General features: G+C 38.1%; 1 protein-coding gene across 1 annotated transcript in view; it reads left to right on the top strand.

The window, feature by feature from the left end:
* ARHGAP15 (Rho GTPase activating protein 15) overlaps window positions 1-15,371 on the top strand; it is a 449,292-nt gene that overhangs the window by 414,246 nt on the left and 19,675 nt on the right. Inside the window, exon 12 of the mRNA XM_070957014.1 lies at window positions 4,364-4,469. Within this exon, the coding sequence (XP_070813115.1) occupies window positions 4,364-4,469 (106 nt within the window). The remainder of the gene's footprint in view (window positions 1-4,363; window positions 4,470-15,371) is intronic.

Below are 15,371 nucleotides of genomic sequence, written 5' to 3'. Positions count from 1 at the left end.
TTATGCGCTCTATATCATATACTATTAATATGACTAGATCATTGAGCACATGAGGAGAGGACAGTAGGAATGTATTTATATGACCAAATTTCTTTTTCGGTCCATGGGTTGAGAGCATCGCTGTATGAAACCTGGATGACTGAAATGACAATGCACAATATTACAGAAATGTATGAAGGTATGATGAACCCAAGTTTCACTTCAAGTTTGCAAAAGGGGATCCCATGACCCGGGGACACTGCAGCTGTCATAAATATGAACCAGTTGTCAAGCATCCGAATGTAAATCACATGATGATGGGGATGCTGTGATGGTCATAAGTGTGAAAAATGGTCTTAAGTCACTTTTTTCAGTGCCATTGTAACTTTGAATGGTCACTAAGTAAACCAGGGGTGAAATCCAGCAGGTTCTGACAGGTTCTGGAGAACCAGTAGCAAAAATTTTGAGTAATTTGGAGAACCGATAGCAGAAATTTTGAGTAGTTTGGAGAACCGGCAAATACCACCTCTGGCTGGCCCCAGAGTGGGGTGGGAATGGAGTTTTTGCAGTATTCCCCTGGGATGGGAAAGGAGATTTTGCAGTATCCTTCCCCTGCCATGCCCACAAAGCCACACCTACCAAGCCACACCATGCCCACCAAGACACACCCACAGAACCGATAGTAAAAAATATTTGGATTTCACCACTGAAGTGAACTGTTGTAAATTGAGGACTACCTGTATAGGCTTCAATAAATTGTCTATGCTGTAATTTTATGAAATAGAATGGAAATGGAAATGAAAAGGAATGGAAATGGAAGAATAGAATAGAATAGAATAGAATAGAATAGAATAGAATAGAATAGAATAGAATAGAATAGAATAGAATAGAATAGAATAGAATAGAATAGAATAGAATAGAATAGAACAGAGAGTTGGAAGAGATCTTGGAGGTCTTCCCCTGCTCAGGCAGGAAACTCTATACCATTTCAGACAAATGGTTCTCCTGTCTCTTCTTAAAAACTTCCAGTGTTGGAGCATTTACAACTTCTGGAGGCAAGTTGTTTCACTGATTAATTGTTCTAATTGTTAGGAAATTTCTTCTTACGTAGTTCTAGGTTGCTTCGCTCCTTGATTAGTTTCCATCCATTACTTCTTGTCCTGTCCTCAGGTGCTTTGGAGAAGAGCTTGACCACCTCTTCTTTATGGCAACCCCTCAGATAACTGCTATCATGTGATCCATAGTCCTTCTTTTCATTAAACTAGACATACTCAATTCCAGCAACCGTTCTTCATATGTTTTAGCCTCCAGTCCCCTAATCATCTTTGTTGCTCTTCTCTGAACTCTTTCTAGAGTCTCTTTTTTTACATCGTGGTCACCAAAAGTGGATGCAGTATTCCAAGTGTGGCCTTACCAAGGAATCATAAAGTGGTAGTAACACTTCACATGATTTTGATTCTATCTCTCTGTTAACACAGCCTAGAACTGTGTTGGCTTTTTTTGGTAGCTGCAGCACACTGCTGATGCTGATACTTTGTCCCTGTCAATTCCTTCACTGAGAAATATATGGGGAGAAATGAATCTTAAGCTCAAACATAATCTTGCCATGTAAGAGTGTGTAAGACACAGTTGGACTTCCCTTGTACTTCCCAGTTTTTGGAATCATCATGTTATTTAAATCCAACTCAGAACTGACTTGCTCTTGGTGTTTGAAATTTAACCCTTGATTACCAGTACCTTTCTAGGATTTTCCCTAACATTCATGTCAAGTTGATTGTTTTGCACTTTGCTGGGTTTAATTTTTTTCTTTTTTAAACAGCGGGCAGTCTTGGTTTTTCTCCAATCTATTGACACCTTGTGGTCTAGGAGTTTTCAAAGATAAAAGTCTGTGGTTTTGAGATTACATCTGCAATTTCCTTTAGCACCCTGTAATCCATCTGGCCCATACAACAAATTCATTCAGAGCATCTAGATGCATTTTTTACCATTTCCTATTTGACCTGTAGTTTTCTTATGTCCCCTACTGTGCACCTTCAGATTGATCAGTTGTCCATTTTTTTTTTCCTTTTGGGAAAAGACAGATGTAAAATTTAGCGATTCAGCCTTCTCCCTGTTGTCCATCACCATCATGCAATCATTTCCAATCAAGAAAAGTTTCCTAGACTTATCCACACATATCCCAATAAAGTTTTTGTTTGTTTGTTTGTTATTTTGTGGAATTTATTGCAAGCCTTGCTCATTCTATCTCTTTAGTTTTCCTCACCCCATTCTTACAAATTCAGGTTATTTCCTGATATTTTGTCTTTCATATATGTCCCTTTTCTATTTTTTTAACTTTATGCCAAAATATTATATATTGGAATAAGTATATTCTAATCCCAGTGCTGAAGCAAAGCCAACAGAAGTATTCCGATTTACAGTATTTCTGTGGTAAGAAAATATCTCTTCCATATTGGAACTCTCCAAATATTTCCAGAGTAGAAATATAAGCAATTAGAAGAATGTTTTTAAAATTAAAAACCTATGCTAGATAAAGCCAGTCATAAGATCCAGGTTATCTAAAACCTGCAGCATGTAAAACTGTTTCCCTATGTCAGGGACCTTGAACATTTATTTTATCTTATCTTTTGCAAAATGAAAGCACAGTTATGTGTGCTTCAACATCTCATGCAAATATCTTACTCAGAAACCATATTTTAAGACTTGGAAGCCATTAATCATATAGAAAATATTCTTATCCTAAGCCAGTCAGCAGCAGTGTCGTTATCACAACATTAAAAGAAGTTTCACATCACAAAAGTGATTATAGGTCTCAATCTCGCATTCTTTCATTACTGACTAATTGTTTTCCACAAAAAAGGCAGTTATGAAATGATAGAAAGAATACCAGGCAAGGGACAGGATGTGAACTAAGAAAATCAACACAAGGAAGAATTGATCATTATAGAGCATGAAATAAAGCTTATAAGGTAGGCATGTTTATTAGGTATGAGGATAACCTCCCTGGCCTAAGTTTTACTGAGTCTGCATAGTAACAACATTACTTCATATTGAAGATACATTTGCTCAACTTCTATCTGAAACTTCCATGTAAAATAAATGTCTTGGAAAAGAAAATTATTGTAGTTTCTCTGATCTATCTATCAAATAGTATTCAATTATGGAAATTATCAGTCATGGCAGTCTGAAGTGATATTAACTCAGTACCTTGAGACCAAGGCCTCTGGTGTTTCATAGATCCATTGGTTGATGAAATACCTTTATAAGTTAGGATTGAAAGGTGCCATAGAGTTTTCTCCACCTTAATGTATCATATAACTTGCAAAGTTAAAAACTAAATAAGTTACAGCATGAATAGCTGCTAAAATCTGTCTAATGTCTCAATTAAAACTTAGTGAAGGTATGACTTAATTGTATTTCAATAGAAAATATGGTCGGTAATGAGCAGGGGAATGACTTAATATTACATTCTTGTTAACACAATCAAATGCTTTCCTGCTAATTATATTTGGATGGGAGAAGGCCTAATGGGTAGATTGTGCACACATATAGATAATTGTGTGTTATTTTTCTAAACTGAATGATAAATGGGGAATTTTAATAGAACAGAGTATATGTAGCTCAGAGTTGAATTGTAGAGTCCTCGGTGCTCTCTGAGTTTGGTTGTTTGCTTGCAGACATTTCATTACCTGACTGGATAACAACATAGAGCATCAAGGACTCCACATATGAGGAATTGTTCATGTTTTGCAAATAATCTGGATCTTTCAGAATCAGAAAAAGTGCTTGCATTTCCAATGAGATGAAAGAGATAAATTAATACTTTCCCATTCCTTTAAGTCAAGGTAGCCCACTGAGAGCTAAAAAAAAGTATTTCCTCAGGAAATTCATGAAATGAGTTTTTGGCATGACAGGTCACACCCTGGCCTTTGCTACCTCAGACCAATCTTCCAAAGGCCAGCTCTGTGTGTCATCTGTAGAAAAAAACAACCAAGTCTTAAAACATTAATTGCACCCCATGATAACGTCTCAGCTTTCATGGATCTCAGCTTGTTTTATCAGAGATAACAGCATCATTCTGAGCTACAATACACTGCTGCGTCTCCAACAACATTCGAAAGTCCCCATTCTCCAACCTGAGGGTACCCTGAAGGACAGGAGCTTCAGGAGGTTTAATGAGTTAGAGAACTTAAAAATCTCCTTGTGCTTGGAATTGTTGTTTATGAAAATGTGAACACACTCTATTGCAAAATAATACTTAAAATGGGGCACTTCAGCTGTAACCATGCTTCCAGATCACATTTGTCTGTTTCAACCATGGTAGCAGCAACGTTGCAGACAGTCAGATATTGTTGTAACACCCATAACTCTTTATTTCTTTCAGAAATCCAAGAACCTGATAGCCAAGTGAAAGCCATAAAGGACCTTGTACAGAGATTGCCCAGGCCAAACTATGATACCATGAAAATTGTGTTTGCACATCTGCAAAAGTAAGTGGAAAAGCTATGAAACCTTAAAGAAGAAAATGGACATTAGAAACAAAATTGGTCAGTTGGTTTTCAGCAACATGCTGTATTGTTTCAATGCTCAAATTTTTCAGTACATCATCAAGCCAGGTTATGTGGAATATGTTACATTTTTAAAGCTTGTTCCATACTAGATTTCAAACCAAAGGAAATGAAATGGAAAAGCATATTTAATATTAGTCCAAACTGATTTTGGCATAAGAAAGGACAAATGCAGCCAGAACTGCCATCTTCCTTAGCCTCCTAAGTACAATATATAGAATATACGAGTAAAACATTGTCTTTTAATATAGGAGTTTGCAGAACCTTTATGTTATGAAGCTTCTAAGCAATGGAGGTAGGACATATATTTCTTGAATGTTGCTTCACACTTGTATCCCTAGTCAGGCAATACAAGTGAAGCCACATTCACATTCAAGGCTTCACTTGTATCTGTGGCTTTGTATCACTAGCCAGGGGCTGTGATGGCTCATGTGGTTAAGACAGTAAGTTAAATGACCACTGAGAGGTTGGCAGCTGAGCAGTTCAAAACCTGAGAGCGAGCTGCATGACAGAATGAGCTCCTGTCAATTTGCCCTAGCTCCTGCTCACCTAACAGTTTGAAAGGATGAAAATGCAAGTAGATAAAAAAGTACCACTTTGGTGGGAAAATAACAGGGACATGAAAAGAACCCCCTCAGGTGTCCCCTGCAAAACAGTGATGTCACCAGCTAATCCTTTCAACCCAGAAGCACCTTCTGATACAAAAGTAGTAGTATACTCCTAGCACTCCAATGCATAAAATTAAGAAATAAGGGGGTTTTCTAAGCAAAATATATATTTGTAGGCCAAACTGCACCTTTGGAGCTAATCCATTGTATAATGATCATCAGCTTCTAGAGAGACTAACAGAAGAAGTCAGCATCTGAGCTAGATAAAACCTAGATCCAAAGTGTGATCTCCCCTGGGAATGGGATACTTGATCAGAAAAGCTGGTTGTTCAGCCACCAACAACAGGCCCAGAGAAGGCAGTTTGAAGTCCTCCAGCACCATCAGATAACCCCTGCCATCAACTTAGCCACAGAGGCAAGAATCTCATGCAGTAATGCTGTTACCTTACAATCTAGTTTCAGATCCCAGGGTGGGGATATGAAGGATTTATAGCACTGGTTTTTAAACAGTTTGATCCAATTATCCTTTTTCCCAGTTCAAATAATGTCATTACCCTCACAAAGACAGATTCTGTTGTTTTACTCCAGCACCTCAGAAATAGCAGTCCCAAACTGGATCCTTGTCTCACAAACAAGCAATTACAAATTGCTTCATTACCCCCAGGATATGCCCCAAATTATCCCCACTTTAAAAACCACTGATTTATAGTTTGACCTCCTGAGGATCCTGTTCCAAATTGACTATTTTTGGCCTGCTATTTACACTACCAGAAGTGATCTCTTGAAACTAATTCCAACTGAGGCCACAGCAAGAACCTAAACATTAAAGCCCTTCCAACGTAAGGATCCTCATTTAGATTGAGCTGTGTGATTTATATTAGGGGAAAAAAAATAAACCAAAGATACTACTACTACTACTGGTTGAACTACTACTAACTTAAGTTACTACTACTAACTTAATCTGAAATAAAACAAGTGAGATAATTAGATCTGACCTGTATCAATAGCTGTTATTAGAATCGTGTAGCCTTCTCTTTTTTGGATAAATCACATTTTATTTCTTCTCTTTTGCTTTTTTTTTTTTTTTTACTAAATTTACTAAATACTATTGAATTTAGCCTTAGGAAAGGCTTGCTATTGTGCCCTTTAGGCAGAGTTTATTTTTTTGCTTACTTACTATGTTACCAGTATATTAATGTAATTTATTGATAATAGCCTTGCTTATCAAGTATATTATACCTTATTTTATCAGATTTGTTAAAAAATGAAAATAGTACTGAATTGGGTTTCATCAGGCAAGAAATATAGTTGTTGCAGCCTTTTGAATAACCATGAGATACAGAACACATATTTAGCTTTCTAAAAACTTATGAAGCACCTACTAATTAGCTTGCCATAGTTTGTTGCTAAGCTATGACCAACTACCAGTCATTCATGCTTTAGTTCCCTGATTAGACTGCTGTAGTACACACTAAATAGTGCTGCCCTTGAAAAATGTCGGAAAATTTCAATGGGTATGAAATGCAACAGTTTGATTGCTGGTGAGAAGGAGGCATTTTGATCAGCAGCTTAACAAACTGCGGATTTTTTTTCCCCTCCGTTCAAGGTGTTGGTGCAACCTTTATGTTGAAAACTTGGCAGTTTGATGCTTTAAGGCCTGCCGTCTTTTATGCGTTCCTTACAGTATGTTGCTGTTTCTGTCGGAAGCAATGCCTTGAATTTTACGGGATTGTGAACATTAGGCAGACAATCCCAATGCAACCTTACAATTTATAAGCCACACCTAATACATTAAGAAATATGGGAGGAGGGGGAATCTGGGAAAGAAGAAATCAATTAAAAGTTGTATATATGTGTATATGTGTATGTGTGTGTGTGTGTGTGTGTGTATACATATATATATATACATATATACATATATATACATGCAAGTATTAGTGTATTCGGGTCTTTTCCTGTGTAAGATTGAGAGCATCTTGGCGACGTTTCGACGAGGTCCCACTCGTCATCTTCAGGCTGGTGTCTTCGGCTTCGTGCTTGTGCGAGGAAAGCGTGATCGGAGCTGCTGTCTCTCTATAAATACTGGTGGGGAGGTGTGGGGTGCTGGCTTTGTTGCTGTGAGTGGTTTGGTTGCCTGTGTTGTTACATCTTGATTAGTTGATCTAATCAAGATGTTGATCTAATCAATCTTACATGGGAAAAGACCCGAATACACCAAAATTTGCATACCTCTACCCTTGAAAATCTACGAAAACAAATATACATATATATACACTTACACATACACACACACACACATGCTTTCAAGAAACCCCATTTCTTGTTCATTCACATATAGCTATTATTTTCTTGATTCCTTTCTTTGCTTCATGTTCCTTTGTTTGGTGATTGTAGCTTGTATAAACAGAAACATGCTGCCATTTGTAAGTTATGGATTCAAAGAAGGTTTCAATTTCTTCCACTCCAGCAATTTTATGATTTGCTAATTTCCAGTTTATTAGAATACTATGACAAATCAAGAGGGTGTATTCTAAAAGGTCCACTGTTTAATTTCTTGCAGCTGGTTAAAATCCAACAGATAAATGTCCTGTAAATTCAAAAGATCTGTGGCTTCCAAGGTTCTTTGTGTAAGCTAAGTAAGGTCATGTGACTCTCCTGTCCTGGCATCCTATTAATGCTGGATTCTGATTCTGATCCAAGGGGGAGAACTTGCTTCTAAGGTGGCTTGTAAAATGTGCCCTCCTTTTGAAAAAGGTTCCCTCGAGCTCTAAAGTTCACCACTGAGCTACTGATTCAGTACTGCAGAGCCTGAGACATGTTCCAGTTGCACGCACAAGGGACTATCAATAAAATGTGGTCAGATGTCAGGAGGACAAATCAAAAGTATGACGAAGAAGCAGTAGGATATTGATTTGTTGATACTGAAAAGGTTAAGACTTAGGGAGGGAGAGGAAACCCATAGCACGTTCGGGTCAGTACGTAGCTCTGAATAGTGCCCTCTCAAATAGGATCCTGCTTCTCACTCCAATTATGAACCTGGCAAGGAGGTGACAGCATTTTGATGAAGGGTTCGCCTTTACAATGAAACAACATTCAAATGTAATGATTCTGATGAGGATGGATCTCTGTTATCTTCTCCTCCTCCTCCTCCTCCTTCGCCTCCCTTCTTTAAGCGGAAAGCATTGAGTCCACATGCCCAATGATGGCAGAGTTTTCCAGCAATGGCATCTGTCTTTTTGGCAGTGGCATTCAGGCACATTGTCAGGGGAGCTTACAGTTGCCTCCTGGTTTATCATGTGAGTCACTTCATGTGGCCTATCTGGCTGCTTCGCCAGGCAGAACCAATTCCTTTGACTTCCCCTTTGATTTTCAGAAACTTGCTCATTCCAGCTTTTCAACGTTTTAAAGACAGTTGCATTTCGCTGCAGGGCAGCATTCCTATGCACATCTAAGCATTTTTTTCCCTCTCTCTCTTTTTGCCAGACAGGCAATCCTCCGACTTTTCTATCTTGCCATCAATGCTCTTTGCTCTGTTAATAATGCCTTCAGTCAATTTTACTGCCCTTTCGTACAGCTTGCAAAGAAAATATATCAGGAAAAAAAAAGAGGGGGAAATAATACACAGAAACACCCACCCACACACCATTTCCGCTGTTAACACAAAACATGGACATATGCAGAACCGAAGTGCCTTTTTCTTTTCAGAAATTTGTCTTTATCTTCACATTTTCCAGACATCACAAAGAAAACAAAAACCTACCCGGTTGAAATTAGAGCAATAAAAACATGAAATCTTATGCTGGTTTTATTGCCTAGTTCTCATTTCTGGAAACTATATTTAACAAAGTAGATTTATTTTTACCTATTATATATATCTCAGCCAACAGCACACATCTAAGAAGAATGCAACAGTAGTTCAGGAAAAGGAAGCAATGACAATGTGATGACAGGTTCAGCAGCGATATGCAGAATGCTGTGGATAAATCAAAAATTAAAGCTATTGTATGACAGCTAGGAACACTTAGCAAAGTCTGCAAAATTTCCATTACTATCATATTTTGGAGAGAAGGAAAATGCAGAATATCCACGTGACTTCTATTTGCTTTTGGTCTGTTTCAGCAGGTCCAGGCCAACATAGATATCTTAAACTTGTTTGCAATTATACCCCCACCCCCCATGTAAATCCAAAAGAAGAGGTTAAATACTTAAGGATTGTATGTGTATTAATAGAATAAAAGAATGTCACAAATTGCTTACCACGGTCCCCTGACTAGAATAGAGATAGTTTCAATTCTGTTATAAGAATGGTGGCATTTACGTGAGTTGGCACTTTTAAAATGCCTCCGAATTCCTCTAAGTGTACAGGAGAATGCTATTTATGCAGAGCTAGGAGCAAAAGGTAGTCAAAGTAACTTTCAAAATATCGGGAATTCAAAAGATACGATTCACACAATGTGTGAAGCTGCTTTTAAATTCTATTGTGAATTTATAAAGTCTGGAGAATTACAAAAAGTGGTAGAATAATTTTTTCCAGCAATGTTTTACTGTATAAATCAAATGTCATTCGAATGACATATTGGAAGCTTCCGAAACCACCTGCAATCTTCTTGTTCTCCAGTTAGTGGATTTAAACTTTCATAACACATGAAAGGTTTTTAAAGATTGTTTTACACACACAAACCCTTTTATTTTTTATAAATAACTGAAGGGAGCGAACATATCTAATACTCCTTTCTCCTCCAATTTTCCCCACAATAAGAAATCTGTGAGATGGGTTGGACTGAGAGAGAAAGTGATTGACCCAAAGTCAGCCAGCCGGCTTACATCCTGAGGCAGGACTAGACACACAGTCTCCTAATTTCTGGCTGGGTGCCTTAGCCACTAGGCCAAATTGGCTCTAGTTTTCTGAATAAATATTAGCACTTATTATCTAAATGTATCTGAAATTTTACCCAAGATAAATGCAATACAACATTTTCAATATTCTCCCATACTACTTCATAGGCAAAGAGTATCCATTCCATGGCGTAGACAGATTCTTCTGAAATCAGAAGAACCGTAGGTGAAGTGTTAAGCCTGTGTTAGACTTCTATATCATTGCAAGTTAGGGAACGTATGTGTCTAAGAGCCATGCATCTCCACACAAAAGGTAGTTGAGATTTGAGAGGTCTGCGGGTTGGCTCATCTGCAACCATCTGCAACCTACACTTACCATCAACCCAGTGGTGAAATCTAATTTGATTTACTATTGGTTCTGTGGGCGTGGCTTGGTGGACGTGGCAGGGGAAGGATAGTGCAAAATTCCCATTCCCACCCCACTCTGGGGCCAGCCAGAGGTGGTATCTGCCGGTTCTCCGAACTGCTCAAAATTTCTGCTACCTGTTTTCCAGAATCTGTCAGAACCTGCTGGATTTCACCTCTGCATCAACCCCTTCACAGCATAGGTATGCACTGACACCCATGTGTTGTTGCGGACAAGTCTAAATCAAGCTTTAGTGTGAGGTGCACTTATAGTGATCATTCACTCATCACATTTTTCATTGATTTTTGGTGTAAGAACTAGGCAAGCACAGTGCAAATCCAACAGATCCTGCAACTAAGCAGTAGAATCACTGAAAGAGCCACAGAAATTCAAATTCCCCAATGCTTAGGATTCACAAAATACTGATCTGATATTATCTTTTAATCAAACAACCAAGCAAGATGTCGTATGAATTTCTTCATGAAAATAGAGCTCTTTTTCTCCATCAAAGCTTGATAGGATAACTCATATTTTACATATTTTTTTTACTCTACACTGAAGACAGTCTTGAAACTATCTTAAAGACAAGTATTTTGTTATAAATCTCATCCATGCAAGAGTCACTTCCAGGATCAACACAGACAACAGTACTGCTCCCACTGAGGTCAACTATGGCTTCAATCCATTGATCTCAAATCTGGAGCAAAATCCCACATACATACAGTACATACACAAGCTGTAGAGAGTCGTCTTGATAAATACGCAAGGTCTCATTGTCTCCAGCTTGTTTATCTTGTTGTACTAAAATATGATTATCTAGCAAATGTTTTGCATCAAGTGATCTCTGCCATATAGAGGCACCAAAATTACCAGACTTTCTTGGAGGAGAGAGAGCAATTGCATCTTAACACTTTTTTTTTTTTTTACTTAACAAAGGATCAAGATACAGAAGTAAGACAAACAACTTTATTTTTCTCAGCCAACAAGGTTTTTTTTTTCCATAATTCATGTAAGCTTCAAAATTCTCAGGCAAGACGTGAACATTTTTTTTTTAATGAATAGTTACAAATCTTTATATTTGTCTGAAAGTTAAGAAGTCTTAGCTGGAATGCACTCTCCTTGTAGAGGAAACAAACCGCTGGCAATAAAGTAGAAAATGGAAAGAGAGACCTAAATCACAGCACAATGATCTCCTTTACAGCATCTGCCAAAGAGACGGTGTTCTTAGGCAGCTTCTCCGAAGCAGCGTCTTGATGTCTATGCCACATACAGATTTATTATTGTGCCTGAGAATCTGAAGGGGGGAAATGTTGATGATATGCCTAAGCAGCACTAAGCTCTGGTCATAGGAAAAACTCCAGAATTGTGGGTACCACACCCACACCTACTGATGTGGTCCCAGATTTTTTTTTTCTTTGGAGGCACCTAATTAAGAAAACCTTGACTCATTTACATGGCTATGTTTGATCTAAATTATACTCCAAACCACACCAAATTAGGAGCATCTGTGAATGTGAAATGTTTGTTCCCTTAGAATGGGAGAATGAAGCTGGCTCTGGACTGCACATGTTCAAGTGACAAAAAATATTTCAGATGTACCATACTTCTGAGACTACTTTTCCACTAATAATTTGCAGTTAGTCAAAGCTGTATCTCCCTCCCTCTCTCTCTCTCTCTCTCTCTCTCTCTCTCTCTCTCTCTCTCTCTCTCTCTCTCTCTCTCTCTCTCTCTCTTTCTCTCTCTCCTCCAGATCCACTGTTCCCCACCCAAAATTATTACAGGCTGTCTCCAGAGTTTTCACTTTTCTTCTTTCTTTAGCAAAGACAAAAAGGGAGGGGTGAAAAAAAGAACTAAGGGGCCACCTACTTGGTTGATTTTAAAGTGGCCACTGCCGGAGAAGCAAATCCAGCAATTGTCAAAAGTTGTCGTTGACATAGAGAGCTAATTCCAATGAAATATTTTCCCAGGATTGAGCAAACATCTGCTGGAATCTACCGCTCCTCACAAAGTCTTTGTGGATGTTTGCATTTTCTTGGGTAGCATTTTCATTTGTATTAACTCTGCATGAGAGAGAGGAGGGAGGGAGGGAGGGAGGGAGGGAGGGAGGGAGAGAGAGAGAGAGAGAAAGAGAGAGAGAGAGAGAGAGTTGGCTGAACATCTTTTTGGAAATCATTAAGAAAACTTAACCGCTATGTGTTGAATTCCATATGAAGGGATATGTTCTTTGATTAGGTATTTTAGAGGCAGCTTTAAAGCCCAGCCCAAGCAGTTCATCCAGATGACAAATAAGGTTCCACCAGCTTCTTCTAATAGATTGTACCTCACTGTATAGAATCTGTAGCACACTCTTTTGTCCTCATCATAAGCTGTTGTAATGTTACTTGATACATGCTCAAGTTTTCTTTTGAAAACTGACCATGGGTGAACAATCAATATCTTGGCATCACAAATCAAAAATACTTTGCCCAGCATGACTGGAACTACATTATTTATCAATTCAAATGTAGCTATAGATGGGGATGTAGAATCTGAAAATACTTTCTGGTATTGCAGCCTGTCCAAAACAACATTGGAAGAGGGAGGGTTGGAAAATTGACAGTCCATAGCTAGTGGGTTCCAGTTCACTTTGACATTCTGCTGGCCTGACTTGGCTAAATGACATACATAGAACATAGAACATAGAATAACAGACCTGAAAGGGACCTCAGATATCATCTAGTCCAACTCCCTGCTTGAACAGGAGACCTATACCATTTCAGACAAAAGGCTGTCCAGTCTCTTCTTAAAAATCCTCCAATGATGGAGCACCTGGTGGCAAGCTTTTCCACTGGTTAATTGTTTTCACTGTTAGGAAATTTCTCATTAGTTCTATGTTAACTCTCACCTTGAATTAGTTTCCATCCCTTGTTTCTTGCCTTGCCTTCTAGTGCTTTGAAGAAAAGGTTGACCTCCCCCCCACCTCTTCTTTGTGGCAGCCCCTCAAATATTGGAAGACTGCTATTGTGTCACTTCTAGTCCTTCTTTTCACTAGACTAGACATACCCAATTCCTGCAACCGTTCTTCATATGTTTTAGCCTCCAGCCCCCTAATCATCTTTGTTGCTCTTCTCTGCACTCTTTCCAGAGTCTCTCAACATATATATTTTTTAATATTGTGGTGACCAAAACTGGATGCAGTAGTTTGGATACAAACTACATTTACAAATAAAGGTCTGTAAAACATTAACGTTCTATTAAAGTATGTACAGATTGATAGGAACAATTTTACATTACCCCAAAAATGGATTAGAAACATTTGAAGGTATTTAGGGTTCTTTTTAAAGCTTGTTTATAAAGGAAAATGTGGCTTGTAAGATCTGTATAAGAGTGGAACAGCGTACAAACTACAATGTTAGTTATGGTTCCTTCATCTCCAGAGGTTTTTGAAGAGAATGGAAAATTATCTGAAAGATAGTCTAAGATGATATTTGTGATCTCTTCCAATTCCACAATTCTATGATACGTTAGACCTCTGGCAAATGGAAAAAAAGAGGTTTCATATAAATAGTTGAAGTTATTTATGATAATTTAGTGCTGCTAAAAAGACAATCCTTCCTGTTTGCTCTATAGAAACTTTAGATATGCACCACAATTTTGCTGATTGGTATTTCCTGGCTATGTGTTCTAAAGCAATCTCAATTTGTTGATAGACATAGACATTATGAAAAGGTGCTTTCCCCTTCATTAAAGAAAGTAGTTATTTTTTCTCATCAAGGCAACACATTTCCCTAAAGGGAAAGAATGCCAGTATAATATTACTTCACTTTCTAACCCCTTTTTATTTTATTTTTTTTCCATTCAAAAGGTCAACTTCTATTGATAAAATCCAATATTTGACCCATTTTGACATTTTAAGACTCTTGGATTTGTCCCAGTACACTCTGAACTGGGACAAAATTCAAAGACAGCAGACATCAAGTTAGCAATCTTCATATTTTGTCCTCCTTCCTTTCTCTGTCTAAAGAGTTTGAATTGCATAACTTCTGTACCAACGTATTTCCAAGTACAACTGTCATTCTTTTCCCTTTCATAATACAAGCTGGGACTGACACCTCTTCTTCGTCTTCCATATTAACATTTGATTCATGAGTTTGTCAAAAAAGATGTGGATCAGGGGTGCTATTCAGCAGGTTCTGAAAGGTTCTGGAGAACCGGTAGCAGAAATTTTGAGTAGTTCGGAGAACCAGCAAATACCACCTCTGGCTGGCCCTAGAGTGGGGTGGGAATCGAGATTTTGCAATATCCTTCCCCCAGGAATGGGGAGGGAATGGAGATTTCACAGTATCCTTCCCCTGCCACGTCCACCAAGCCATGCCCACCAAGCCCCACACACAGAACCGGTAGTAAAAAAAATTAAATTCCACCACTGGTGTGGATGCTTCTTTTGGGGTGGGAGGGGGTGAGCCCTTTTGTATGAAGATATCTTAATATATTTGTTTGACCTAGTGTGGATTTTTTTTTTTTTTTTTTTTGCAGTAGCTGGAATATCATTTGAATATATTAATGTTTTCAGCAATGGCGCTCAGAGACCTTAGTTAATACCTTATGCATGAATACATAGATATACTTCAGACAGAGGTAATGTTTTAGCCCTTGTGTTGGTAATATTTGGAGACATGGAATGAAAAAGCCTGTTCTTTTCCTGCCTTTGTTGTGGCCATACATTGTGGTGGTGTGGAGCCAAGGTTCTTGCTGTTGCCTACACAGCCTGGATTCAATAAGCAGTTCTATATGTATATTATGACAATGTGGTCAAGAAAACCAGCCTCTCTCTCTCTCTTTCTTTCTCTTTTGCTATACCTTTGTGTGCCTGTATAGCATAACAAAAAAAATCTGGTGCTTATTTTTCATATACTCATTCAATATGTTAACATATTCATAATTTGATACAGGTTACGTTCTTCATATAATTAAAGTTAGAGTGTTAGATGAAAA

This window comes from Pituophis catenifer, unplaced genomic scaffold (genome assembly GCF_029215685.1).
Source record: "Pituophis catenifer annectens isolate HBS135680 unplaced genomic scaffold, rPitCat1.0.hap2 SCAF_1, whole genome shotgun sequence".
NCBI classification, from domain to species: Eukaryota; Metazoa; Chordata; class Lepidosauria; order Squamata; family Colubridae; genus Pituophis; species Pituophis catenifer.
This window is presented reverse-complemented; position numbering and strand designations above follow the sequence as displayed.